The 27,720-nt window shown below is 39.5% G+C and overlaps 1 protein-coding gene across 4 annotated transcripts; it reads right to left on the reverse strand.

Annotated features, from left to right (window-relative positions):
* Positions 1-11: 11 nt before the first annotated feature.
* ERGIC3 (ERGIC and golgi 3) lies at positions 12-27,702 on the reverse strand. 4 transcript variants are annotated; one of them, XM_089514203.1, is made up of 14 exons: positions 27,569-27,702; positions 23,727-23,797; positions 22,750-22,837; positions 21,946-22,032; positions 21,566-21,659; positions 19,666-19,831; positions 18,096-18,153; positions 11,182-11,196; positions 7,454-7,485; positions 6,535-6,631; positions 3,100-3,164; positions 2,277-2,413; positions 1,719-1,774; positions 12-497 (listed from the first exon to the last, which is right to left on the reverse strand). In XM_089514203.1, exons 1-14 carry the CDS (start codon positions 27,663-27,665, stop codon positions 418-420), a joined length of 1,143 nt encoding a protein of 380 aa, XP_089370329.1. In that variant the 5' UTR covers positions 27,666-27,702; the 3' UTR covers positions 12-417. The 4 variants fall into 4 exon arrangements, with proteins under 4 accessions (XP_089370329.1, XP_089370327.1, XP_089370328.1 ...); XM_089514201.1 differs by having other exon boundaries at positions 21,913-22,032; XM_089514202.1 differs by lacking the exon at positions 11,182-11,196 and having other exon boundaries at positions 21,913-22,032; positions 27,569-27,701.
* Between the last annotated feature and the right edge of the window lie 18 nt (positions 27,703-27,720).

The following is a 27,720-nucleotide window of genomic DNA, read 5'->3' on the forward strand; positions in this document are numbered from 1 at the left end:
ACAACATAGAATAAAAAGAAAACAAATATTAGGGGACTTTATTAAAACTTTTTCCTGAGAATGTCTTCCAAACACACATCCTAAAGGTATCACTGGATACAAATTAAATACAAAATATTTTTTACCACATGTAAAAGGTCTTGTGTTCCATATTCTGGAGGTCACTGCTCTTTGACTCAGACTAGAAACTGAGAGATATGCCAACATATAAGACAATTACTGAAATCTACAGTCTCGATAACTGCCACAAAAGATGGATGTTTAAATTAATGCCCTTTTTCATTTGTTCCAACTTGGAACTATTTTCAGTGTTTCTTCAAATTCCAGAAATCTTCTCTTGGCACACTATCAGGCATTGACCTTAGAATGGTTGTTTTTATTCCCTTCAAGTACTTTAGAGGGTGTGCAGCTACTAATTTATGTTGTTTTCCCAAGTTCTATTTTCTTCTGGATGGCCCGTGAAGAATGATAGATCAAAGAGTCAATGAGTCCTGCCACTGTGAAGAGAAAAAGAAGGGTCAGTCTAAATGTTCCATGCATAATGGGAAAATACTTTAACTAGATGACTAAAAGGTAAAGCATTCCCCTTTGACAAGATTGTCTAGTCGTGTCCAATTGTAGGGGGTGGTGCTCATCTTCATTACTAAGCCAAGGGAGCCAGCGTTGTCCAAGACAACTCCATGGTCATGCGGCCAGCATAACTAAATGCTGAGGCACAGAACACTGTTATCTTACCACCAAAGTGGTACCCATTTATCTACTTGCATTTTACATGCTTTCAAACTGCTAGGTTGGTAGAAGCTGGGACTAGTGACAGGAGCTCACTCTTGTCACATGGCGCTTGGTTCTCAAACTGCCACCTGCCGATTGCCATCAGCATCTTAACTGCTGAGCTACCCCAAGTAGAATAGAAAACTCCATCTCAGTTCTTCCAAAAGCTAAAACTCTGTTTTGCAAGTATAGGAGAACATTCCTGAGCCAACCAAAGCAAAAGAATGATACTTCATTCCTATAAAATGTGCAGTACATGACCAATATGCTACTCATTAATATTCACAGGAATTGCTTTTACGAACAACATGATTACAACCAAACAGCACTTACATAACAGTATGTCTATTTTTTTTACACATATGCACAGTGCATGTTGTAGTAGATTCACATATATGCTAAGCTGAGCAATATACCACTACCACTTACTATACCGCTCCTGAAGGCCACCCTCCCCCACCTTGCTTTTCCATTCTCTGTGGGAAGTGGGGAGAATCAACGATTCTCTGGAGGTCTCAACATGGCTGCAGTCATTTTGCACTTGGCTATAGGAACACAGCCAAATACTTTTCTGATTCAGTCCTCTCCCTACAAGGCACAGCATGCCCATGTGGGAAGGCTTCAGAAGCTGTTTGGCAAGTTGGTGGGGATATTTTGGGTGCTGCAGTGGAAGGAAGGGAATAGGAACCTCCACCAATAAAAGACATATGAAGAATACCAGCTACAGGCTGGCATCCTGTTATTGACTTTTGAACACATAAGTCCCTTTTTGGCCAGGATGCAGAGGCTTATTCTCTCATCCTTGTGCTTCATCCCAAACTCTTAGTTTGCATTACTGAAAATGATTTTAGGGAGTATCATGTATTATTCAAAACATTTACAAACTAAATTTTAGATCAGAGATGGTTAAAGAGATGGCTCAGGTCTTCAAAATGCAAATGTAATACCTGTAAATACACCTCCAATAATGGCACAGACTCCTGTGAGAAAATGTGTAAAGGGCCTAGACAGGAAAAAAAGTTTGTATTACCAAGTATTTATTTTAAATTTTATGAAACATGTTTACACTGAGAATAAACAATATGACCAAGAACAGAGAATGTGTAGTGACAGTAATTGACAGTAACAATCCATCACTCCTGGTAGCCTTTGGGGAGCTGTTCTGTGCTTTCAGGGCAAGGGATCTCCAAAATAGCATTCTGAATTGGTCTGAGGGGTGTTTAACCAAAAATGGAAGAATTTGGGCCAAAAACAGTGCAGGAAGATGCTGTGGGCTTGCGATCACCATAGCTGGTACAATTCCCACCTGTGGTCTAAATAATACTTTGGTAGCTGGCTTAACAGGTATTTTCAGACAGAACAGAAAACTTCAGCAACCATTTCTACAACATATTTGTATATGTATGTACAAACAAATAAACAGACATTGGCAACTTATAAAATAAATCCAATTTCATGGGGGGGGGGGGAGAACAAGCCCTCAGGTTCATATCAAAACCACTTACCTGTGTTTTTCTGTTAGTTTTACCATCATTGGAGAAAGCTCATAGAGCACAAATACACCAGGTAGACCCTGGTCTCCAATTAGCCCATTAGCTATTTTTTCATGTCTGGTTACAGAAAACTGATTTGTCCTGACCACCTAGGAAACATAAGCATGAAAATAGTTTTAATTAGAAGTGGATTGGCATGATAAACTGTTGTGTTTATGGCCTTTGGAATAATTCTATTAAGTTAAGCTTCTCTGAATTCTCTGTCAGTTAGAAGCATTGTTAGGTAAACCCTACATAATTCCCTCTCTTTTTCCCTTGCTCTCACTTACATATGTGCATAGCCACATCATACATAATACAAAACATGTCATATTACTTATCCTTACACCACTGCAAAACTTCTTTACATTTCATCTCCACATCACATAATCCAGCCTGAAGGGACACTGGCCCAAATTCTGCTGGTGATTTACACGAATGTAACTCTCAGTTCTGGAAGAATTATATTTTTTTTCAAGCATTGCACAAGGAATTATCCTCCTTGCACAAGATCTCACTCCTGATTGTGCAAGAGCAGCCAGGAAACTCCCTAGAGCAGTTCCATCCCTCCCTGACCACTAACTGAATCGTGGCATTGTCTGTTGCTATTTTGCAGCTAGACCAGTTTTTATGATGCCCTAGGTCTCAAATATACAGAGAAATGCAGGATGTAGATAAATAAATACATCATTATCTGGCATAAGCAAAGTCTTCTATTTCTTCCCTGGCTGCACATCAAAAGTCTGATGCTCAAAAGATAAAATAAAGTTGGAATAAAAATATATATAGCTCTTACCTCACCATCAACCTTCATATATACTGTAGGGACCACTTTCACAAAGTATTGGAACATCATGGAAGCTGAGAATCAAATTAAAATGTTAACAGGCAAAGGTAAGAGAAGGAAGGACTTAAAGAGCTACTGGGGTGGGGTAAGGCTTTTCCCTTTGAATGATGTATTCAAAACTACTTTTGAAAGTCCTCTCAGTATAAAAAGCAAATTATCATGGAACATAGGTATTTATTGTTGCTACGTGTTTTCAAGTCATTTCCAACTTATTGTGACCCTAAGGAGGATCCATCATGGGGTTTTCTTGGCAAAGTTTGTTCAGAAGGGGTTTGTGTTCGCCTTCTTCTGAGGCTGAGTGACTTGTCCAAGGTCACCCAGTGGATCTCCATGGCTGCTTGGGGATTCAAGCCCTGGTTTCCAGTCACAGTCCAATGGTCAAACCACTACACCACACTGGCTCTCTACACAGATATTAATATTTGAGAAACAGAAATTCAAAGCTCCTGTTATGCATAGAACTAATGTCACAGACATTCGGATTCAAGGCATGCTATCCAGTTTTCAGTGGATGTCAGAAAACACTAAAGAAATTGACCATATACATATGTGTGTATCCGTGTTTATGTATATAAATCTGGTTAAAATCTTAAGTACTGTTATCTATGAAGAAGCTAGATAAATAGATACAGCTGACTCTCCAGATTTGTGGCTTTGACTTTTGTGAATTTGATTACTATGTTAATCTCTATTTATAGGTCCTTCAGTGAAATTCTATGGTTAACATCTGCTGGATGTTAGCCACAGAGTTGCACTAGAGGATCTAGACATTCCTAGGGAGGTTCTCTCTTAGGTTTTTTCATTTTCACAGGGGTCCTGCCTGCACCTCTAACCCCAGCGAATGTGGAGGGCCCACTATATTTCATTTTGTAGCTTACTTTGCCTTAGGTGTATTTATATATTTATTTTAGGTTAATATCTCAGATACTTAAGCTGAAGACTGAGTGTTTAAGGAGAAGTATTGAAGAACTGTTGACTTAATATGTTCACCTATACAAACTTTATAACTGAGATGGGGCAGAAAAGAACATAAAACAGATTACAGTGTGTCCTTTCCTTATGCAGAGATCCGTTCCAGACCCCCCACATAAGGAAAAACGTGTATGCTGGAGCTCCATTGGAAGTAATGGGGCTCGTACCTGCGGTACGCCATGGGGGCATGCCCCATTACTACTTCTGGGCACTCAAAGGCTTCTTCTGGCACAGGCTTCCAGCATATTCTTGAAGCTGCGTATGGTGCACCCACATATAACGCAGGCACACTGTATTTTAAATGTCAACTGCTTTCATGTGAGGTTCATCACTTTTAGTAGAGTCCAATCCATATAATCTCAATCTGTAACTAATCTTATTAGAAGGCAACTGTGATGTGGAAAGGAGGAAGCCAAGCCTCAATTCTTAGATGAACTTGTGTGTGGGACTAGTACCCTCTCCCTATGTAGTTCTTTGAAGGTGGGAGATATAAGAGACCAAAAGGGGGGAAAGATTTTCTCTTCCTCATCCACTCTTCTCCTTTTACATTAAGAAACAAGGAACAGTTGGTGGATTCATCCACCAGATATGCCTCAAATATTCTCATTAACAGATTTTTGTATTGTACCACAGTTAGCTCATATTAAGGCCCCCTCTCTGTTTACACTTGTCTTCTATGAAGTTTCCTTCCTTTGCACAACAAATCACTATTACTTATTCTCATGTCCTCTAACTAGTACAATTCTTTTCATAAGAATAATTAATAAAAAGAGGTATAGAAATGGCTGGGGTGGTCCCATTTTGCCACATCCTTCCCCATGGTTTCATAATGTCAAGGGTTTTTTAAAACATGGAGTGAGGGCATCTTATTTGGGTATTCCATCAATATTAGGTGAAATATTAGTTATTTTCCCTGACCAGATACTGGAACACGGATTCCATAAATCACAATGACTGAAACCCTACCCTTCTTCTAAGATTTGTACCCTTCCAAAGACAGGATCTGACCTTCATTTAGAGTTGTATAGTGAGAAGAGCCACCCTGGTGTTGCGGTATGAACACTGCACTATGACTCTGGAGATCATGGTCCGATTCCATGCTGGACCATGGAAACCCATTGGGTGACTTTGGGCGTGTTACACACTCTTGGACCCAAAAAACCCCATGATAGGATTGCCTTAGGGTAGCCATATGTTGTAAACAACTTGAAGGCACACAACAAGAAGTGAATTAACAAAGACTGTCACTATTTTCATACCAAAACAAATAACTGCACATTTGCTTTGTGTAACAATCTATTGTATACAGCAGTTTGTTGCACACGCTGCTCTACCAGCAGATTGGTATTATGAACCTCCACAGTCTATAGGGGCATCCAGTGTAGTGATGGCTGAAGTCTCTTTCCACAAGATAACCAGAAGCCATCTAAGTAATACCAGAAGTTGGGTGAGGGAAGAGAGGAGAGGAAGGACTTTTGCAAATGAATTGCCATTCAAGCCACTGGGACACTACAGCTGACATGGAAAAAATATAGCACTTCCTTGTAGTATGGTAAACACACATTAACCAGAAAACAACAACCGTTGATACAAATGTAAGTTTCTGGCTTTATTGCAAAAAGTAATACAAGAAGGGTTTAATGGGTATATTTGGATGAGGGTGTGTGTTGTTCAAACTGAATTCCAGAAAACAGGAAATATCATACAAAACAAGCCACTAAAAGTGTACAAATTCCCTGTCTGAATCCACCCATGGGGGGGGGGGGGGGAAGAGAGAATAACTATCATGCAACACATCTTTGTCACATGTTTTCCCCACTTAACGTCCCCCCCTTCTGTTTTGAGGATGAAAAAACAAACAAAAAGAAGAACAGTGAGAGAGAAATGGAGACATAAATTACAAAAAAAAAATCCTTTTTTCTTGTGCCCTGTGATCTCACACGTTCACTTGTTTCTTTTGTTTTGATTTTAAGAGACTGGTAAGGGCAAGAGATGTTGATGAAAAGAACAGTGTGCAATAAAATGTACAACTCATACTGAGCAACACCTTTACCATCCAGTTTCTGAGATAGAAGGTTGGAAGGGGAGAGGAAAGGAGGGTGGGAAATATATACATCACTATCTATTTCACTATTAAAGAAGAAGAGCAACTGAGCAGTGCCCCATCCCCATAACCCCAATGAACTAGATGATAGCCTGTTGCTCGACTCATATGATAAATACGATAATGTTGATGACAGCATATCTAATTAACTTGTGCAGTATTATCATGCATGTGATAGTTTGTCTTGGTTTTCTGGAATATATTACTTCACTTTACCAACCTAAAATGAGTTCCTAGCCCATTCAATGTGATGTGTAACCATTATTTAACTGATGAGATTAAAAATATACTTAGTTTGAAGCCAGTACCTTGCTGGGCTGTGACCACTGTTCCATCAAGCGGGTTCACAATACCAGGGTAATCCCTCCCAAATGACAGGTGCTTGATAATGTGGGTCATGTTTATCTGGAGGGAAAAAGTCCAACATCTTCAAGCAGCTGCAGAACCAGCAAAGAACAATTTTTACTGACAACACTCTTGTCTTCAACAGGTGTGAATTAGATTAGTGATTTTCCTCTTTGCTCATATGGAACAGAGCAACAGGAGTTTAGTATTTGTTCCTGCTTTGTGCAATGTGAGTGATGGTAATGATGTTTCCCTCTTTATCCAACTTCATGAATGTATTACCTTAAGGGCAAAAGCTGTGCCAGAAATACAGTTATCTCCCTGCAATTATATATGTCTTCTCCCTCTGGGAGCAACTGCCTCAGGAATCAGATATGTTGTTTGTATTCAGGGGTATACACACTATTACAAAGAGCAAAAGAATTCATGCAGAATATACTTAAAAAGAAGAGGGAAGAACCTAAGGCTTAGCAACCGTTTGAATTACACACTCATCGGAACAAAATGAATTACATTTTATTCCAAATAGTGCCTTCTGATTTCTACAGATTCAGATGCAATGCTAACAACATGCAAATTAACTGTATTAGTACTGACGCTTGTTTTTTACATTTTCAGACATAAATAAAAAGGCATATATAAAAATAAAGAGTTTTAAAATTGTATTGTTTTAGCTGATTCTTTTGTGAGCTGCCTTGGGTCCTAATCCAAGAGAAAGATAGCATAAAACCTAACTAATACTCTAAATGCATCTGAGGAAGTAGACTTAAGTCTATGAAAGCTCATGCTGCCAACTTCTTTCTTTCAGTTAGTCTTAAAAGTACTTCAAGATCTCTCTACATACTAACCAATACTCCAGTCTGTTTTCTCAAGAGTACTTACATTATCAAGTCCAAAGCTCTGCAGATCATGAACTGTAAGAGAAAGATAGCATGTTAGATGATTTTAGCCAGCCCTTTCTTTTATGTGAAATATTATTATTAAAAACTCAAAAAAGAAAAAAAAATCCTAGTATTTCTCACAAGCACAACATTTCCAAATAAAAGACATGGCACACAATTTCTTCTATAAAGTGAAAATATCTTCTCAATTCATATTCCACACCAATTAGGCATGCAAGGAAAGAAATATTCCTTTCTATCACTATTCACTGTCTACTATGACCACTGAACTATGTTTTCCTAGTCTCAGTATTATTTCCCAATTTGTAAATATGACTTCCATTAATGGACCCACTCAGGATAGGACTAATATGTATTGGTTGTAATCCCGCTTCAATCCTTTGGGAGAGGTGGGAAAATACAAATAAAATTTATTGTTATTATTTATTAATATAAATTTCCCTTGAATATCTCTGGTTACAGTTCTCTTTTAAAAGTTGGAATTGTTTTGGAGGACAAATTTTTAATCCATTCAAACAGAATGTACTGAATATATAGGTCCAAAACACACTGCAAAAATAATCCAGTTTGCGACCACTTTAACTGCCCTGGCTCAATGCCAAGTGACTTTCAGAAATTATTTCTTACCATATATACTCAACTATAAGTTGACCTCATGTGTAAGTCGAGGGCAAGTTTTTGGGCCAAAATTATGGATTTTGACATGACCTGTGGATAGGTCGAGTGTAAAACTTGGAGGCTCCTTCAGTGTGTGTATGCAAGGCGCAAGAGGGAAGCAACAATCAGTACAAGACTTAAGTGTTTCAGCCTTGACTCCCAAGACAGCAAGTGAGTGGGTGGGAGAGGGACTGTTAAACAACCAGCAATTAATCAGTTACCAAAGACTTTGGATCAGGACAGAAAGAAATTGCATAGGAAAATCTGAAAGAGCAGCTATCACATTACCATACTGACCCCTAAATAAGTCAATCTAGGATTTTGGGGTCAATTTTGGGGCATAAATTTTTAGATTTATAGTCGAGTATACTGAAATTCTTATATTGAGATTTATTCTCTATAAATTCCATATCAATGAAACTGAGAAAAATTACAAAAAGTCTGAGCGGCCATGGACTTCATGAAAGGAAAACATGAGTATGTTTCTGACCTAACTGAAGCTACTGACATGTTGAGAATATAGAATATACCAGACATTCTACTCTCAGACTCAGAACCAACTGAAATCTGCTTTATATGAAATGCAGTAGCGAAGTACTGCGTCTATGTGGAACATCTCTACTTTCTGGATAATATGCCTTCAGCATGTGCCCAATTTAAAAATACAACTTTGTCACACTATCATTTTAAAAAACAACATGCAAGATATTTTAAGAATACATTTTAAAAGTATGCATGAAGCTGTATTCAACATTCCACAAAGCTTTCCAACAAATGTATGTTCTTCGTTTGTAAACTAAGGCAAAACCTACATGTCTCTAGACTATTTGACAATATTAAAAAAACAATAACGTAAGACAGTGTCTTCAGAAGATCTAGAAGACCTTCATATGGAATTATCATAACTTGTTATCATCTTACTATTGACAAATAGTCTCTCTCTTTCTAGCAATCTAAATATTGTGCAGGATTTTTATAGCAAACATCAGTGATTTTCTTTTTCCAAAAAGAACTTATTTCCTTGGCTTTCATCTTTATGCTTAGTTTAATGTAAGTTTATTAATGTTTATAAGTTTATAAATATTTTAATTTAATGTATGTTCTAAAGTTCTGTTTGCATTTATAAACAAGGATCAATTGCTACTGGAACTAATGAACTGTTAAACAAGAAATGTTGGAAAAAGCATACTCCAAAAAGGTATTTAGATGTCCTCTTTTGAACTGATCATTAATGATGATTTTTTTTTTTTTTTAAAAAGCATGACTAAGGATATTTTTCCTACTAATGTCAGGCACTAGTAAGAGTCAGAACACTAAGCTTCTAAGAAATTTCTAATTCTGTTGCCTTCTCAAAAAATCTAACACTTAAATAAAGTCTGATTATGATTCCAGCAATTTGCACATTTGTATTTTTGTTGTGCATATTAATGACTAGGCATGTGTGCTACACGATATGTAATAAGTAACCTACTGGAATTTTTTTTTGTCACCAAAAAATATTTTTATAGGCTATGTACTACAATCCTGGCCTTCAAGTAACACCTTCTAGAGTTTGTCTTATTTCTCCTGTCAGAAACTGGTGCACTTGTCTGGAAATATACCAGTATGCCATAAATGGAGATATCTACAAGGTAACCTTCAACGAGCAAACATAACCAGGTTTCAGGAGATCATATAAAAACATGCAACTTTACACTTTAGAAAACCATCTGACAATGACTCTCCATCCTGAACATGTGAAATTCCAAGACCTCATGCATTAGACTCCAATGGTGGCTGAAATGATTCAGTAAGCAAGCATTCAGCTCACTTTCTCAAATAATTGTCTCTTTCTCAAATAATTGTAATGCATAAACAGTTTTCCAAGGTTATAAACCATGAACCTGCCATTCATGGTAATCTGGGACCAGAGTAGAAGTATTATGAATTTACCACAGGAACTCTCAAGGGAACAACTGTTTTTTCTAACCATAGTACAGATGGGCAATTGCTCTAAAGTTTTTAAAATTAACCTAGACGGGTTATAAACCGCCGCTTTGCGGTGGTCTGCCGCCGCCGCTGTTTGCTCCGTGAGGGAGCCGCTGCAGCCAAACCGCGCGGCTCCGTTACGGAGCAAAAAAGAAGCTCCAAAATGGAACTTCTTTCCGCGGCGCAGCTATGACGCCGCAAGGCGCCGCTGGCGCACTTGTGACATCATAGGTGCCGCAACACGTCTGGATGCTATGCGTCCAAGACGTAAACATGGCGGCGGCCGTCTGGAACGGCCGTCGCCAAAAAATACGTCGTGACTACGTATTAGGGTTAGGGGGGTGCGGAAGCACCGCACCTTCATAACCCTAATACGTAGTCACTACGTATTTTTTGGCGGTCTGTAACCCGCCCTAGACAGCCTCATCTTATTTGTCCAAACTGTAATGATCAACTACTGTACTTTAACCATCAACTGCTGGATGGACAGGGAAGACATGCTCCCAGCTCATCCTGTTCATTAAAATTCAGTATTACATTTTATTCCTCACTTTGACTGAAAATCAAAAGCTTGTGACCTTTATATATAGGATTTGGCCCAATGAAATTGGCTGTTTTAATAAAGCCACATATTCAGATGACTATTTTACTACAAGTCTTATTTTCACCTTCAAACCATGGCCAGTGAATGGCGAGCAGGACTGTACCCATACTTCTAATTCTTGACATCTGTGTGTTCTGCAGAAATTATGAAGGAGCTTCTATAGGTACATTGCTTTAAGTGCATAGCCTCTCTATCTGGAATATGAGGACAGAGGAGAAAAAAAGGCTTAATCTCACACTCTTGCCCATATGCTCAATCAATATGGTTTAAAGAGAATACGGCTACAGTCCAAATGACCAGAAATCTTTTAAAAACCCTGACTGATACACTAAATCCATCTGCAGTTCTCTGACTGAAAACATGCAAAGTCTACTGACTACTGAGATTCTTAGGCAGTGCTACGTATCAGCTGGAGAAATTAATTGGATTAAATATGGATGGTACAGAATTAATAAAGAAAAGAAGACAGCAACACTTACTCTCAACAGCGTGCACTGCAAAAACGAGCAGGGTTAAGAAAAAGAAAGAGAGAAATATTCAGAGTTCCACACTGTAAAGCAAGGATGCAAAAATCAAAGGCAATCTATTAAATTAATTTTGGTCTCAGGGGACACTGGCTACATTGCCTGCAAGACCCTGAACCTGCAGCATTCATTTTGTGAAGAATCACAAAACTGAACTGCAAATAAACATTCACAAATTCAACCAAAGGACCTAAAGTGACACTATGCTGCTTCAAACAGATGTAGCATTTGTTGTCCACTGCTGAACAGCAAGAGCTAAAGAATTACAGAGGAAAACAATATGCTATATGCTGAACTACATCAAGGTATTTCTGCAACACTCCACCCCACAGTGGAGCCATCCTTGTGAATGTGCTTTGCAAAAAGAGAATTTCATAGAACACAGATGTTAATAAACAGCATTCTGTCTTGCAATAAAAGCTAGAGGATGAGCAACATAAAGAAAGGACAATAATCCCAATCTTCACTACTCTCTGTCTTTTGCTCAGCCAGGTCTCCTCTACCTACAGGCCTTTCACAACAAACTGAATAGTCTGCAGGATTTTCACAACCAACACAACACATAAGACTGTATCTTTACATTTAGGGTACACAAAGTCTAGCAAGGAATTACTTTGCCTAAGTCAAGTAAACATTTGGTCAACTGCCTCTCAATGTCAAAAAAGGGTCATGACTAGCCATTCTAAAATCAAAGGTGTATAAGAAACTAACACACACAGGCCAGCATCCGCTTTATAGCTTATGTACATGCAAGTGCAACCTGTGTGTGTATAAGTACCAATTTTGATGAGTTGCAGAGGGCTATTCACTTGGCCTTGTGCTCTGTCGCAAAAACCTCCCAGTGCATGGCAGCTTTCAAGTCCTGGGAGGAAGCCCTATTGCTGTTGCATACGAGTTGGGAGGGGTGGGAGAGGAAATTCACACCATAAAGATCCAGCTGCTCTGAGCTGGGGTGGAAGGAAGATGGAGGCAAATATATTCCATTTGAAGGCACACCCTCATTTCTCCTTAATCTAGCTGACAATTGCTCCTTCCCTCTGATCTCAGGTTTCTCCTTCCTTCCCCTGATCTCAGTAAACCTGAATAAATAATGCCCAATTTAATAGCCATCTGTAAAATTTTCATAGTTCAGTTCAACACGAATACACAGTACTTTCTTCAATGACTGAATTGACAGATAATGGTGCAAAATAACAGGAGCAAGTGATGAGTTAACCATTTCCAGAGTTGAAATGATGCCTAGGAATAAATCACTGGAGATTCCATTCAAATTCCCTATACTATCGGAGGCTTCAGCAAACACAGCCTTTAATATTTATCTACATACATGAGGTCTAATATACATGTCTACAGTCCTTCAACATACGTAGGCTAAATTCCACTGAAGTCAAATGAGATTTAAAAGTTTAACAGTACATAGGATTGCATCCCTTGTCGTTTAAATGACATTATGTTAGGATCCTAGACTGGAAAGCACAGATCAGCTTAATGGAGTGCATTTGTAACTAGGCTCATAACTTTCTCTCCTTCAGTTGTGAACAGGGAACAGTTAAAGAGATGATTATGACATCATCGTCATCACCATCATCATCATTCCTATCCTTCCTTTCCCGCAAATTGGGACTCAAAGGGGCTTTTTAAAAAGGTTGTTTAAAACCCACAAGATAAAAAAAGTTAAAACACAACAATAAAAAATAAAATCAGGTTAAAACATTTATCATTAAAACAAACACACGTGCATATACCAGCACAACAGTTAGCAAAATCCAGCATGCTGTGTGTGGCCTAATATAATCACTCATTAAATGCCTGTCAGAATAGACAAGTATTTGCTTATCTAAAAAAGGAAGTCCTAAAAAAGGAAGGGCATCAGTCTAACTTTACCTAACTGGTAAAAGAATTCCAGAGCCTGGGAGCAGCAACTTAGAAGGCCTTCCCCCATACTCTCACCAGATATAATGTGAGGGTGGTGGGACAGAGAGAAAAGCCTCTCCAGCAGATGTCAAAATACAGACTGGTTTATAAAGGAGAACATGGTCCTTCAAATCATATTTGATGGACCTGAGCCACGTAGGGATTTCAAGGTTATAGTCAGCACTTTGAATTGTGCCTGGAAACAAACAGGAAGCCACTGGAGCAATTGGAGCAAGGGAGTTGTGAGATCCCTGTAACCAGATCTAGTTAGAAATCTGGCTGAGGCTCTTTGATCAACTGATGGTTCTAAACACTTGCCAAAGGCAGCCCCAAGAAAAACAAACTGCAATAATCCAGTTGGGATGTAATTTCTCAAATGCACTCCTAGCCACTACTTAAATTTGGGCCTCTAGGCTCAGAGCTGAATCCAGAAGCACACCTAAATTATGAACCTCCATCCAGTACAGGCTGAATCCCAATTTCCTGATCTGCCTTTTGACTGACTTCCATCTTGTCTGGATTAAGTTGCAATTTATTTGCCCTCATCCAGTCCATTACTGATGACAGGGACCAGTTTATGATCAAAACAACTTCCTTGGCTTGTGGTGGAAAAGAGTAATAAAGTTGGGTGCAATCTGCATAGTGATGGCACCAGACCCTAAACTCCAGACAATCTCATCCAGTGGTTTTATGTGTTTGTTAAATAGCATGGTGGGCAAAACTCAACCACAAGCCAACAGTCAGAGGGTCCCCCAGCACCATCTTCTCAGTTCACCCCTCCGGGAAGGAAAAAGGCCATAGTACAACAGTGTCCCCAAGTCCAATCCTAGCAAGGTGACCCAGAAAGATATCAAAAGTCACCAAGAGGTCCAGCCGTATTCCAAAAGGAACACTTCCCATCTAGTTCCCAGAGTCAGTCACCCACCAAGGTGAGCAAAGCCAACTCTGTCCCATAACCTGATTTGACCCCAGATTGAAATGGATCAAGATAATGTTTCATCCAAAAATCCCTAGAGTTGAGAGGTCACCACACACTCCAGAACCTTGCCCAAAAAGGGGACATTTGAGATTAGTGAATAGTTCTCCAGTCTGGTGGGATCCAGAGATGGCTTTTTAAATAATCTTTGAGGCAAGCTAGAATTCTGCCTTCTTTTAGCAAGGCATTAACCACTCCCTCCACCCAATCAATCAGCCCCCCCCCCTCTAACTCTTTGAATAAGCCAAGAAAAGCAAGGATCTAGAACACACATAGTGGTCCCCATATCTCCAATAATCCTGTCCACATTCTTGGATTGCACAAATTGAAAACTATCCATGGTCACTGGAAAAGCAAGGTCCCGTGTTACATCCACTGGATCCGTATCAATTTTAGCATTCCAGTCAGAGCAGATCCAAGTAATTTTATTTTCAAACTATCAGATAATTTGTTCATAGCAACTGTGCAGTGATGTGGCTTCTCTTCTCTTGGGTCTGTGTTTAAAACACCCCTGAACACTCAAAACAGCCCCGCAAACACATTAGTGAAAAGAAGAAATGTGTCTTTGCTGCCTCTCTTGCTGCAGAGGAGGCCCTAAGATAAGCCTTAGCCTGTATTCCTCCAGATATCCTCTGAGTTTTCTGCCAATGCCACTCTAGTTGCCTTCTTGTGTGTCTCATTGCTACCAACTCCCTGGAAAACCAAAGGGAGAATTTGGCTCAACTCCGTGAGGAGATGCTCCAAAGCAATCTTGTCCACAACACTGGCCATTTCTCTATTCCAAAAATCAGCCAGAGCCTCAACAGGATCACCTGTCAAGGTTGCAGGAAACTCTCCAAGAGCCATCAGCCATCTATCTGGATCCATAAACCTCATGGGAACAGAACTTAATGTGTCCTGTGTTCCTGCAATGGTTCTGAATCCCAGTGAGTCTAAACATACCAGGTGGTGGTTTGTCCATGATAAAGGAACTATAGATAGTTCCTCCACACCCAGATCATATTCACCTATTACAGAAATCAAAGTCCAGAGTGCGTCCAGCATCATAGGTAGGGCCAGATACCACTTGGGACAGACCCATGGTTGTCATGGCAGACATGCAGTCCTAATAGGGCAGTCTCAGCATGGATCTTAAAATTCCCCAGCACAACAAGCTGGGAGGATTCTAACACCAACCACAAGATCACCCCAGCTAACTCAGGGAGAATGTTGAGCAGTGGGGTGGGCAGTTCACCAACAGTCCTGACCATAAAGGTTCGGGTAAACACACTTGAACCCAGAAAACTGTAGCATAGGGCACCAAGTCTGAGGGATGGAATTTCACTAGATTACTGCAATTTCATCTCTCTGTCCCTCAGATCTCCTCTGCTGCTTAGTAAACAAAACTGAGAGAGAGTAACACCTCCAACATCATCCAACCAGATTATATATATGAAAAGTGTGCATATTCAATTTCCATAATACTGTTTAACTATATTTAGACCAAATCATAGCTTGCAAGAAAAAACCCACAGTGCAAATAATTCAGTATTATCAACTGTAGTAATTGCTGCAAATTGTCTCTGAAGGACCTAATCTGAGGCCATGTTGGTTAATACAAAATCTCACTATTACAAATACAACTTTTTCCCAAGCTTCTTGTAGACTAGCAGTGGGCAAGCTCTGGCCTTTCAGATGTTGTTAGACTGCAAATCCCATAAGCCTTCGCCAGCATTGCCAATAGCAAGGGATCATTTATGTTGTGACCCAAACAACATCTGAAGGGCCAACAGATGCAACTGATGTCATAACACAAGATATACCAAGAATCTGGAGTAAATGTAAAAACAAATTCAATAGATATGGATGGTAAATCCTTATTTTATCCCATGTTCTATTATAGACTTGTTTTGACAAGTGCAGAACACAAATGCCAGAGCAAATATCATAGTATTGTAAGAGGCAGGAAAAGGCACAGAAAAGAAAGGATTTATGCAGTAGAAAAGGAAGAAATAACTTGTGCAGTCAAACAAAAAATTGATAAAAAATACATTTTGAAGAGTTTGAGGTGAAATTTCAGAATGATGATGGAACAAATATTATTCATCCACCTAAACAGGATGAATACTTGGATGTCTCACAAGACAATTTTGGTCATTTTGATTTTAACCTTTTAAAAACAATTCTAAAAAGGGAGAAGAATGTTAAGTCTTGATCAAGGGCTAAATTTAAGAAGTAGAAATATGTATTTGCATTGCTAGTGATAAGATGATTAGCAGAATTCATTGGTAACACAGTTCCATTTATCAGGAAATTCGTGGAATCCTTAGCAAAGAACAGTTAAGTCAGAAGAGGAAGAGGGAAGAACAGAAAATCCCAATAAGCCAGCCCAAAGTTGCCATTTGAGAGCATATGAAAAGCAGAAGCAAAACAGAAAACAATAAGGTTTGTTTTAGTTTAGTTTTCAATATTACAAAAATGTGTTATGGGACATTACAGTCACAAGACCTATTTCACTTTGATGATAGGAATGAAAACTAATGAGAGTAGCAAGCATATAACTGGAAAAGTGGCTGCAGACAGTATCTTCAAGTTATCAGATGGATGCATGGGCTCTGCACATTTTTAAAGAACTACCGAAAGCAAAGTATTTCTTTCCTGAAGTAATTTGATCACCTTAGGTCACAGTCCAATAGACAGGATCTATAGACATCATATAAAAGGACATCAGGCCTTTTATATAAGAGAGAAACAAAACTACACAACAGTCTGCAGCAGTATAATGTGATGGCCTTTGGATCACAGCTATAACGAAAAAGAGACAAAGACTGAGATTCCTGTTCAAACAAAGTACCAGTCCATTAATGCAAGTGAGCAACCCAAAAGGATGAATATGGAAATGATTATTTCAGTTGCTCTTCCAAGTCATGACATGCACAGCTGTGGAGAAAAGGGGAATGGTTTGCATAAGAGAGTATTGGATAAAACCTTACATAAGCATGTAATTGCTGCTGTTTTAAACTAATGACATCTTACATTCTTAGATTATTCTAAAGCCATTTGTTTTGGGTATCATGTGAAAGTGAGAGCCAGCATGCTGTAATGGTTTGAGCACAACTCTGGAGACCAGGGTTTGAATCCCTGCCTGGCCATGGAAACCCTCTGGGTACCTTGGGCAAGTCACACTCTCTCAGTGTCAGATGAAGGCAAAGGTAAACCCCCCACTGAAGAAATCTTGCAAAGAAAACCAGAAATGTTTGCCTTAGGGTTGAAGGCACATGTGGAAGTATGCTGATATTTTATTCTGATATTTTAATGTTTTGCTTTGCAAATCACTCCTAAGATTTGTGGTTAAGGAGCAGTTAATAAATGTTTTAAATAATGTATTATTTTATTACTTAGGTTGTCAAGTTAATCCCTTTAAAAGGAACCTGATGATCAACATGTATTGTTTTAAATTTTTAATCTCAACACTTCTAGGGCCAAAGTGGCTATATAGAATATCTGATTTACTCAATAAGAACAAAGATCCCATAGTACTGGATGTAGCAACAGAGGCAGGGAAACTCTGGACCTTGAAATGTATGGGTTAGCATCCCCAACATTCCATAATCATAGCCACAATGAGTGGGGCTGACAGAACAAAACATCTGGAAATCCAAATGTTCCATACCCTTGTGCTACATCTTCCTACCTCATATGTACTGCAGTCTCACGCTTTTCAACAAAGCCAGTCCCTTCGTATTCTAGTGACCATATATCAGGTAAATCTGCTGAGGTTCATGACAGTATTTCCTTAAAATCAGAACAGAGGTGGGATATGTGTGGCTCTCTACAGGCTGTTGGACTACAGCTTGTGCCATTTCTCACCATTAGCTACATTTAGTAGGATTAATGGGAACTGTAATCTAACAACACTGGATGCCCACATGATTCTCACTCTGATTTAGAAAAAGACAACATTACAAGAAACCATTCAGAAGAACACAAACTACTTTACCATGAACATGAGACTGCTGAAAGCTTTTTCCTGGTGCAAAGTGAAAATTGCCAGCTACCTGTAAAAAGACAATCACACTTCACTAAACTGTCTGGCAATCCATAGCCAACTGAAAAATAAAGTGAGCCTGTAAGGTAAAAAACAAAAACACAAGTTCCTCAAGATCTCTGAATATGTTTATAAACACCTAGAGATGGAAAGGAATTCTCTTTCGTCTGTATTTTTCAATGACCTGACCTAATTTATGCTTCCTGGAAGTTGGAATTCAGTTCAGATCAAAGGTTGCATACCAAAAAAGCATATATTACAAAAAGATGCATGTAAAAATAAATGTGAATTTTCACAATTCTTTAATAACAGATTAATATACATACAGTGCACCTGCATCATATGATTTACAGATTAATAACAGATTAATATACATATAGCACACCAGTGACTTGCATGGCTTTCAGCATATGCTGAAAGCCGCACCGGAAGAAAGCTTGGTGCATCCCGCAAGAGGTAATGGTGTGTGCGCCCGTAGAATGGGGCTTGAGCATACACAGAATACCCCTTATGCAGGGAGATCCGGAACAGATCCCTTGCATATGGGAAGGGCCCACTGTATATGTAAAATTGATAAAATCTGAAATAGATTGATTCGCCACACCTTACCTAAAACTCAAAACATTTTCACTCAAATGAGATCTATGCAAGAGTACTGAACATCCTAAGCATTAAAATCTTCTGTACGTACACATCATAAATACTTGGTGAGAGACAATGTCTCCTTTTTAACAAAGGATGGATGATCATCTGTCAGGGGTGCTTTGATTGTGAATTCCTGAATGGCAGAGGGTTGGACTGGATGGCACTTGTGGTCTCTTCCAATCCTATGATTCTATATTCTACTTCTTTGTTTCCATCATTTTTCTCATGTGATGAGTGGCAGTCTGAAGAGGAGAGCTTTTTCTATCTATGGAGGCTCTTCTCTGCAGATTGTATTTAGATTTATTTAATAACTACAGAATAATAAAGTCAGTGTCAACAATGAAGCCAAAGATGTCAAAGTAGAATATCACTAACCAATTTTGTTTCCTAGAAAACCAAAACCAGCACTAGTCACCTGGATATATCTGGTTTTATTTTATGTCTATTTTCAGTTTAAAACCTTCCCTCCAGTTTCTCCTTTGGTACAGCCGATGCCAGATAGTGAATATGAAAATTTGGCCCCATTTCACCCAAGGCCGTCCACTTCTGGACTACAGTCTTTCCTTCATATGTTGCCCCCTAATCCACACCATACCACAAACACACACCACACCATATTTGAGAAAAAATTATCTTGTCAGATCTTTTCTGGCTATGTTGGCTTTTCTACTAGTTGGGAGATTTGCCCTCCTTTTGTTCCTTTCTTTTCAGTACAAAGAAACCATTTTTAAAAAAGGCATTCTTCACCCTGACAATTTGGGGGTCCTATGTGCCACACTTGCATTGAAGATCTCTATTGTGCCTTGCTTCCTCACCCCTTTGGTATTAGGATTTCAAACATCTGACACAATGAAGTGATAATCATGACTGAACTTACTTTGTTAACTTCTAGGAATCCATACACTTTGCACCCTTCATTTTTCTGCTCTTGCATCTTCTGGCTAAACCCTTCCCTCTTGCATTGTTCTATGGTGTCTGGGTTCTTGAAGGCCCAGCCTCGTCGCCTGTATGCTTCTCGCACATCATCACAAGTATTACAACATCTGCAACATATAAATGTATATCACATTTGTACATGGCATCACACAATATGTACATCACATCACACAGATGTGTTGGGCTACAACTCCCATAATTTCTGGCTATTTGGCCATGAGGGCTAGGACGTCTAGGAAAAGCAAAACAAAAAGGTTCCCTACTGCTATATTACATCATGGGACAACCTTGAGCAGAGATAAGAAGTCCACAGCATCCTTCATAGAGCCTCCTACATCCTGTTCAATGGCACTGACTGACCAGCCAGTCTTCCCTTATAACATAGGTGAGCAACTGCAGAAGGCACAGGGTCCACACCAGCCCCATTTTTCAGTTCCCTAGATCCTGGTAGGCTGCACCTATGCATTCCACCCCCCAAAACCAGATGTGATGGCACAGTCACGTCTAGTTTTGAAAAATGGACAAAAGCTTTAAAATCATTCCTCTGAAGGATTCTAATATGGAATTCTTCATTTTGAGAGCATTTTTTTAAAATGATGGGCTAAGGTGGATCCTGGGGGCTTTGGTAAGTTGTCTGCAGCTTGTGAGCTACACAAGTTGTATCCCTGTCTTATAATAAAAGAACAAGTGACACAAAGTCGCACAGAGTCTTCTAGAACTTCCTGTTATCCATACTGAAAATTAGAACAGCTTCTGTACTTCAGGCACATTTGTCCAGCTGCTTATCTGAGTAGTAGTGCAGCCTATATTTCAAGGGGAAGCTCAGCTAAGAATTGGTAAGAGGTTGTAAAAAAGGAGTTCGACATCCATCTCTCAGGGATGCTTTACAGTAGATTTCCTGCACTGGTAAGAGCAGGAGTACACAGGCTTTAGGGTCCCTCCCAGCAATATGATTTGAAACTACCCATCTATGAAAGTGGCAGTTTCTCTGCTTGCTCCTGGTCAGGATCATCTTCCACTTCAGGGACTGTCACACATGTTAATTTACAGGAACAACAACCGCCATATGAAATCCTGAAAGGCTCTATGCATACAACCACAGAGGGTTCTGCTGCAATTTACCGTTTTTGCAGATGGAAAAGCTGCAGCAACTACCTCCCTTGTGAAAATAACTTTTTAAATAAACTTACACATCTAGCACTGTTTCAGACTTAGGGCCAGCAAAGACCCGCATAAAAAGCCAGCTTCCTGCAAGCATGGGGACATGGTGTGCAGACAACGCATGCCCCCAAGATGCCCGGAAACTGGCTTCAAGCCACCCAGCCATTTACATTGGGGGAGGGGGCAAAAAGACGAATTCAGGCCATGGTGTGTGGTTGCCATAGCCCCAATCTGGCTTTGTCATGGCAACCTGAAGCCAACCCATCTGTTTCACCCCTTAGGCACTTTTGTACAACCACATGCAGTTCTTTCTGTTATTATAACTATATGCATGGAAGCAACTTACAGGAGCCTTCCCATGAGCAGAGTAGGCAAGCAAATCCTATAGAGAGTTAGGTATATTGAAGCTCATTGATTTCAAATGCCACATGCAGCCTCTATAAATGTCTGAAGGACAGAAGGATTAGGAAATTCATCACTGTCCATTATTAATCCTTCTATTAACTATGAGGGTCTCAGGAGCACCATTAATGTCATCTCTAAGAGAACAACAGACCCTGACTACAAGTGACTATAAACCCATTTCTTCCCAGAAGATCTAAGAGTTGCTTTGGCTATGCAATCCTTCCCCCAACCCCACCTCTTTGCCTAGAGGTCACAGTGAGAGAAGTATGGCATACTTGATGTCCTCAGACTCTGCTCCATAACAGCTTTCACAGCGATCAGGATCTAAAGAGTTTGGATCAAATATTGTCTCCTCTTCTTTTCCTAGTTCTGAAATAAAGACAGACACAATACCTGTTCCAGCAATAAACAGATTACATATGGGTCTATCAGTGCAGTGGGCTCCCAGACACTGCTAACATAGGTTCACCTTGTTAATAATATAAAATGTGTGGCCCTCCTTTAGACAAGGTACCTATTTGTTACTTTAACTACCTTCACATCAGATGTCATAGAACAAAACCCATTGTTAGCATCTTGTCTGTAATACTGCTCCCACAGTGGAACAGTGAATCTATTCTACCATGTCTCTCTGCCTCTGGAGTCACATGCTTGCCATCTTTATCCAAGCGTTGTTTGAAGAGATTGTGTTCAACATCTAGCTGTTGCTCTCCAGCCACATCCATTGCATCGATGCTCAAATCTGAAAAACAACAAGCATGAAGAGATATTTTTGTGAGATCTCAAAATGGTCCTTTAATGCTGTAACTACATGAGATACCTACTGAGTTGTCAAAGAACAGAAGGCACAGAATACAGAGTTTTTCTTGCAAAAACATTTGAAGGATTACAATGATTGACTAGCACTGGCTTTGACAAGACCACCCAGTTCTCTAAAATTAATGAAGACCTCCACAATACTGTTAATGGGCATATAAAGGGGAAAACCTCCCTTGTAGTAGCACAGCACATGCCTACATGAGTAACACTCATAAATCCCCTTACTAAAGAAATCTTACACTGGAAATGGCATTGTTACACCGTACTATAACAATGTCCTTTAAAACAGTCAGATTTTGTGTAAGATAGTGTCATATATTTACATGCAAATAAATATTCAGGGTTGCTGAAAAGGAATGGCATGTGCCACAATTCCTTGCACTCTGCACCTTAGAGAGAGATAAGCAACTTGATCAGTTTCACTTAGAGGTCAGCACATTGCTTAGTTAGGTCTGAAAGCTAAGAAGGAAAACTTCCTTGCACTATTTCAAAACTAACATCTTCTGACTGCTATTCTTCTTACACGTTCCAAAAAGTTGTTTCTGCAAAGTTTAATAAAAGCATACTACATCAAAATACTGCCCCCCAATTTTCACTTTGTAATATAATTAAAAAGAAACATTGCACAACAGCCACTTACAAGCACATGGCATATGTGGAAAGACAACATCTATGTTTATTCGCAGCTTGTCTCCCCGTGATTTGTCAACATATAATTCAGGGTGAACCTGAAAACAAAGTAGATTTTAAAAATCATTCCATCTAGAAACTCTTAGGAATTGTTTTAGTGTCAGCTTTGTAAGTATAATTCGAACCATCCCACTTTCAGATAACCTAGGAGAGAAAGAAATTCTGTAGGATGTCAGAGGGTTTCAAGGTCAGAGGCCATTATAAATAAAAGGTCACAGTCAACATTGGTTACCTGACTAACAGGATTTAGCAAGTGTAGTTCAACAGCACTATCACACTCAGGATCACAGTGAGTGGGTTACAAGTCAGCTTTTATCTTCTTTTTCAGGTCATAACCACTAGTGAAGAAAGGGAAAACACCTAGAGACACAATTATTGCTAGGCATCATTGGAGTGGGAGAAAGAACACTATAGTATTATTGACCTCCTTTGATCAGGCAAGTACAAAGAAAGTCTGAACAGATTATCCATGCAAGCAGGCAAGGAAAAATCCAACAACAGAAGTAATACACTGCATATTCACTTTCATTTGAGAGAAATGATAACCTGCATATATTATATGAGCAACAGTAGGTTGTCCATGTCTGTTATATCCAATCAGGGAAGCAAGACTTCTTATTCAAAATTATCATTAAGGAAGTCTGAACAACCTTTCCTCAGCTGTGGCAACTTAGAAAAATGTTATCTTACATGTCTTCTAAGAAATTTAGGCTGGCAAATGTGGCCTCTTTTTTTATCTTTACCAGCTGCCATGTGAGACAACATAAGCTGAAAACAGTGACTTGTTCACAGTAAGCCAATGAGCTGAACAGGGAGTTAGCCCTCAAGTTTCCCAGTCTGAAATACTATCTGCTGTTCCTGAAGCTTCTAACATTAAAACTTTTAAGAGTAAAAGCAAGATTTGCATTTGGAACTAGACTAATTTACCTCTTTTGTGAGATAGTACTGGAGCTCTGAGAAGAACAGTAAGAACATGATGAGGCCACTTATCACAGTCACTGTACAGAAAAAAGAAACCAAACATTATATATAGCCATATATTTCAACTTCTGCTCATCTAAACATTTAGCAACATAGGGAGCCACTTGTTACTGAATCATTCTCTATACTGAACAGACAGGTTGCCCACCATCTCTGATAGCTGAACAAGTTCAATATCCTTGAATAATTCCCATGATGTTCCAAATACAGGGATCCCTTAGAGGACAAGCTTGTGTTTAGGAATCTCCCTGCAGGGAGAATGCTTTTGAAAACCATTCACTGTAAATCATAAAAGGTACTGTCTTAGTCCACGGAAATAAAACTGGGGTATGTTCTATGAAGGATAACATGGATGCCTCAGTATGAAAAGATAACTCTTTTCCTTGAGAAACTAGGAAACCTCTAACAAGCTTTTTGAAAGACCAGAGTGTAAACATGGTTAAACAAATATATTATGGCTTGTTATTTAAAACAACACAATCTTAACATCAATTTTATGCTTACTAAAGAATATTTCACACATGATCTTTTTCTACCAAAAATCACTTCTGTATAAGAAAACATATTCAAAACATGTGACATCTTGAGATTTTTACAATGCAAATGTACATGACAAAAAGACAATGGCCAGGTAAAGTTTTCCAACAGCAAATAACTATTGCAAAATAAATGCCAGACATAAATAGGAGCAGAATTCAAGAAACATGGGATACTTTTTAAAAAGTAAAATATACAGAGAGACAGTGGATTGTTTTTCACACACTTTAAAAAACCTATACAGCACTTCTGAGTGGCCAGGCTACATTAAATTACCATTTTTAATCTTAGCATTTATTAAGCCCTGAAACAAATAATCTGTCCCCAGAAAATTATTTTCCCTGCATTTCTGCAAATTCATTTCTATTTTTCCCTGTCCCATGCTGAACTGTTTGGAAATTGTTAGAATTACTCCAAGCAAAAGGGCCTAAATGCCCTAAAGGCACTTGATCCCTTCTGATTTTGGAAGCTAAGCAGGATCAGCTCTGCTTAGTACTTGGATGGGAGACTGGCAACAAATACCAGGCACTGTAGGCTGTATTTCATATGAAGAAACTGGCAAAAACACTTCTGAGAATTCCTTGCCTAACAAAACCCTATGAAATAAATGGGGTAGCAATAGGTCAATAGGTGACTTGAAGGCATGCACACATACATACACACCCCAAGCTATAAGAAGGACATAGGGGTAAGGCAGTCCTACTTTCTTGTTCCCGTATTTAAGAAAAGTGGTGTGTCATCTTCAAAAGGAGGGCCAGTTACCACTTTCTACTTGGTAAGCTTTTCTCTAACAACAACAAGAACAACAAAAAACCCACTTACCATAGAGCCCAAAGCAATCAGAAAGTAAAGTAGATTGCTCACCTGGTTTCTGATTTGTATGAAAAAGAACTTAATGTTCAATACATTATTTCAAAAATACATTCTGGTATTTTTATCTTTTTGTTGGAAGTTCAGTTTGGAAAAGCCATGTTTCTGGACCGTAATTCCCATTTTCCCAGCCAGCGTTCTGCAAGATTCTGGGAGAGTAGTCCAAAACAGTGACTTTTCCAAATGTTGCTTGAAAATGGAAGCTTTACCAGTAAAGCTGTTCAGAAAACGAGATAAATTGCAACTGCATCATGCTTTTGTAAATATAATTTTGGTAAAGAAGTCTCTTACTAGATAAACAAATAGAGAAATAAGAGATGTATGGATAAATTAAGCAAAACCATTCTTAAAATGTCTTCTCTGTCAAAATTAAATTATAGGGAATACCAGTAATTAAAATGTTGCTGTTGTGTGCCTTTAAACCATTTTTCTGACTTATGGTGACCCTAAGGTGAACCTATCATGGGGTTTTCTGGGGCTGAAAACCCTAATCTCCAGAATCATAGTCCAACACTCAAATCATTATTCCATGCTTGCTCCTAATAATTAAATACCTCCATTAATATCAGCAGACAAAGCTTAATCTTTAAACAATCCAGAGACTGGAAGTTAACAACAGGAAACAGTTGCTGCATCTTAATCATCAATCTGGCTGCTATTAAAAATATAAGGGATTAGGTTTAACGACTCATGAGACTAAAATCCAACCAAATCAATTGATTTAGATGAGTAATTTTTCTTGTGTGAAGCAGCTACTTGGAGATTAAAATATAACACAACTCTCTAATACTATTGTTGTAATAACAACTCCCAACGAATGAAAGCTACAGGGAAAATGCTGTGCATATATTAAGGGCACAACTTCTTCACATTAATTCTAGAGTTTGAAGTGTGAGTCTAATGTTTGCATGCACTTTGAAGAATCACTCCTAAAAAGGTACAGAAGCCAAACTTTCACAGCATTACAGTGCAACCCTGTTAATCTTTATGGAAAGCTACATGCAAAGGGGCTTACTCTATAGTAAGTCTGCAGACAACAGAGGCTTTGGTGGATACAGGGAGGATGGAGGAATACGGCTGAATATATATATCTTGTGCTTGAACGTTAAAGTCTTAACAGTGGCTGCCATCTAGGTTTGATGTAGGCAGATCTGTATACTTGAAAATGAGCTTTCCTCCTGCTCTGCCAAATCATGCAAAGTGTTGTGTAATAGGATGAACTGGGGCAATAGGAACATCCTGATTCCAACCTTTTGGCTTTCTTACAGAGATGATTCAATTATGCATTTAGCCACAGAAAAGGAGTGCATGGGCAAAGAAGTTAGCTCAGACAGAGGTCTTTGTCTTTCATAGACACCTCAGCAGCCAGCAATGGGAACGCAAGGGAGCACCTACGCTGCAGAACAGTGATTCTGGTCTTCCGGGTGTTTTGGACTTCAGCTCCCAGAAGCCTCAGCCATCTTAGCCAATGGTCAGGGATTCTGGGAGCTAAAGACTAGGCTTTGGGAATCACTGCTGTAGAAATAAGGCAGTTTGACACCACTTTTACTGCCATGGTTTCAGTCTACTGAATTCTGGGATTTATAGTTCTACTGAATTCTTGGATTTATAGTTCTACTGAATTCTTGGATTTATAGTTCTACTGAATTCTGGGATTTATAGTTCTACTGAATTCTGGGATTTATAGTTCTACTGACTTCTGGGATTTATAGTTCTACTGAATTCTGGGATTTATAGTTCTACTGAATTCTGGGACTTGCAGTTTGTACCAGCATTAAAGATCTTTGTCCATCTGCCTTGGTCCAGGCCTCAGAGGGAGAGATGAACTGCAGGACCTGATCCCCTTCCCCTCCACCATTCCCTTCTCCTTTTGTGTTGCGTCTTCTTAGATTGTAAGCCTGAGGGCAGGGCACTGTCTAATTAAAAGATCATATGTACAGTGCTGTGTACATTTACAGCGCTATATAAATAAAGCTTATTAATAATCGTTTGTTGTTAGCTGCCCTCAAGTCGGTCCCAAGCGACGCCTCCAAGACCCCTGTCCCCCGCTGCTCTGCTTCTTCCCTGGAAACCATGCCCCATGAGGAGAGGCTTAGGGAGCTGGGGGTGTTTAGCCTGGAGAAGAGAAGGCTAAGAGGGGACATGACAGCCCTGTTTAAGTCCTTGGAGGCGTGTCATATTGAGGAGGGAGGAATGAGCTTCTTTTCTGCTGCTGCAGAGAACAGGACCCGGAGCAATGGATGGAAGCTGCAGGAGAAGAGACCAGGAGGAATTCCTGGCAGCGAGGGCTATTTGACAGTAAGGGCTAAACGCCTCCCAAAGCTAGGCGGCAGAGCCCCAGGGAAGCTCCGCAGGGGCCCAAGGACGCCCGTCCCGCTCACCCAGCGCCCCTCCGCAGGTCTTCACGCGAAAGTCTTCCAGCGTCTTGGGGAAGGCGTCGAACCGCCTCAGCCGGCCGAGCGACTCCATGACGGACATGACCCCGCCCACCCGGAAGGAAAAAGCCGACGGCTTCCGGCCCCTCGGCCACACC

Source organism: Sceloporus occidentalis, unplaced genomic scaffold (assembly GCF_023333645.1).
Source record: "Sceloporus occidentalis isolate IW3139 unplaced genomic scaffold, rSceOcc1.0.p SCAF_3, whole genome shotgun sequence".
NCBI classification, from domain to species: domain Eukaryota; kingdom Metazoa; phylum Chordata; class Lepidosauria; order Squamata; family Phrynosomatidae; genus Sceloporus; species Sceloporus occidentalis.

Coding starts and splice junctions, on each gene's coding strand:
- ERGIC3 (XM_089514201.1), bottom strand. CDS start 27,665: ATGTCCGTCATGGAGTCGCTCGGCCGGCTGAGGCGGTTCGACGCCTTC. Junction 19,832..21,565: donor GCAGAGTCTGAGGACATCAA/GTATGCCATACT, acceptor TATATGTTGCAG/ATGTTGTAATACTTGTGATG. Junction 1,775..2,276: donor AAACTAACAGAAAAACACAG/GTAAGTGGTTTT, acceptor TTTCCTGTCTAG/GCCCTTTACACATTTTCTCA.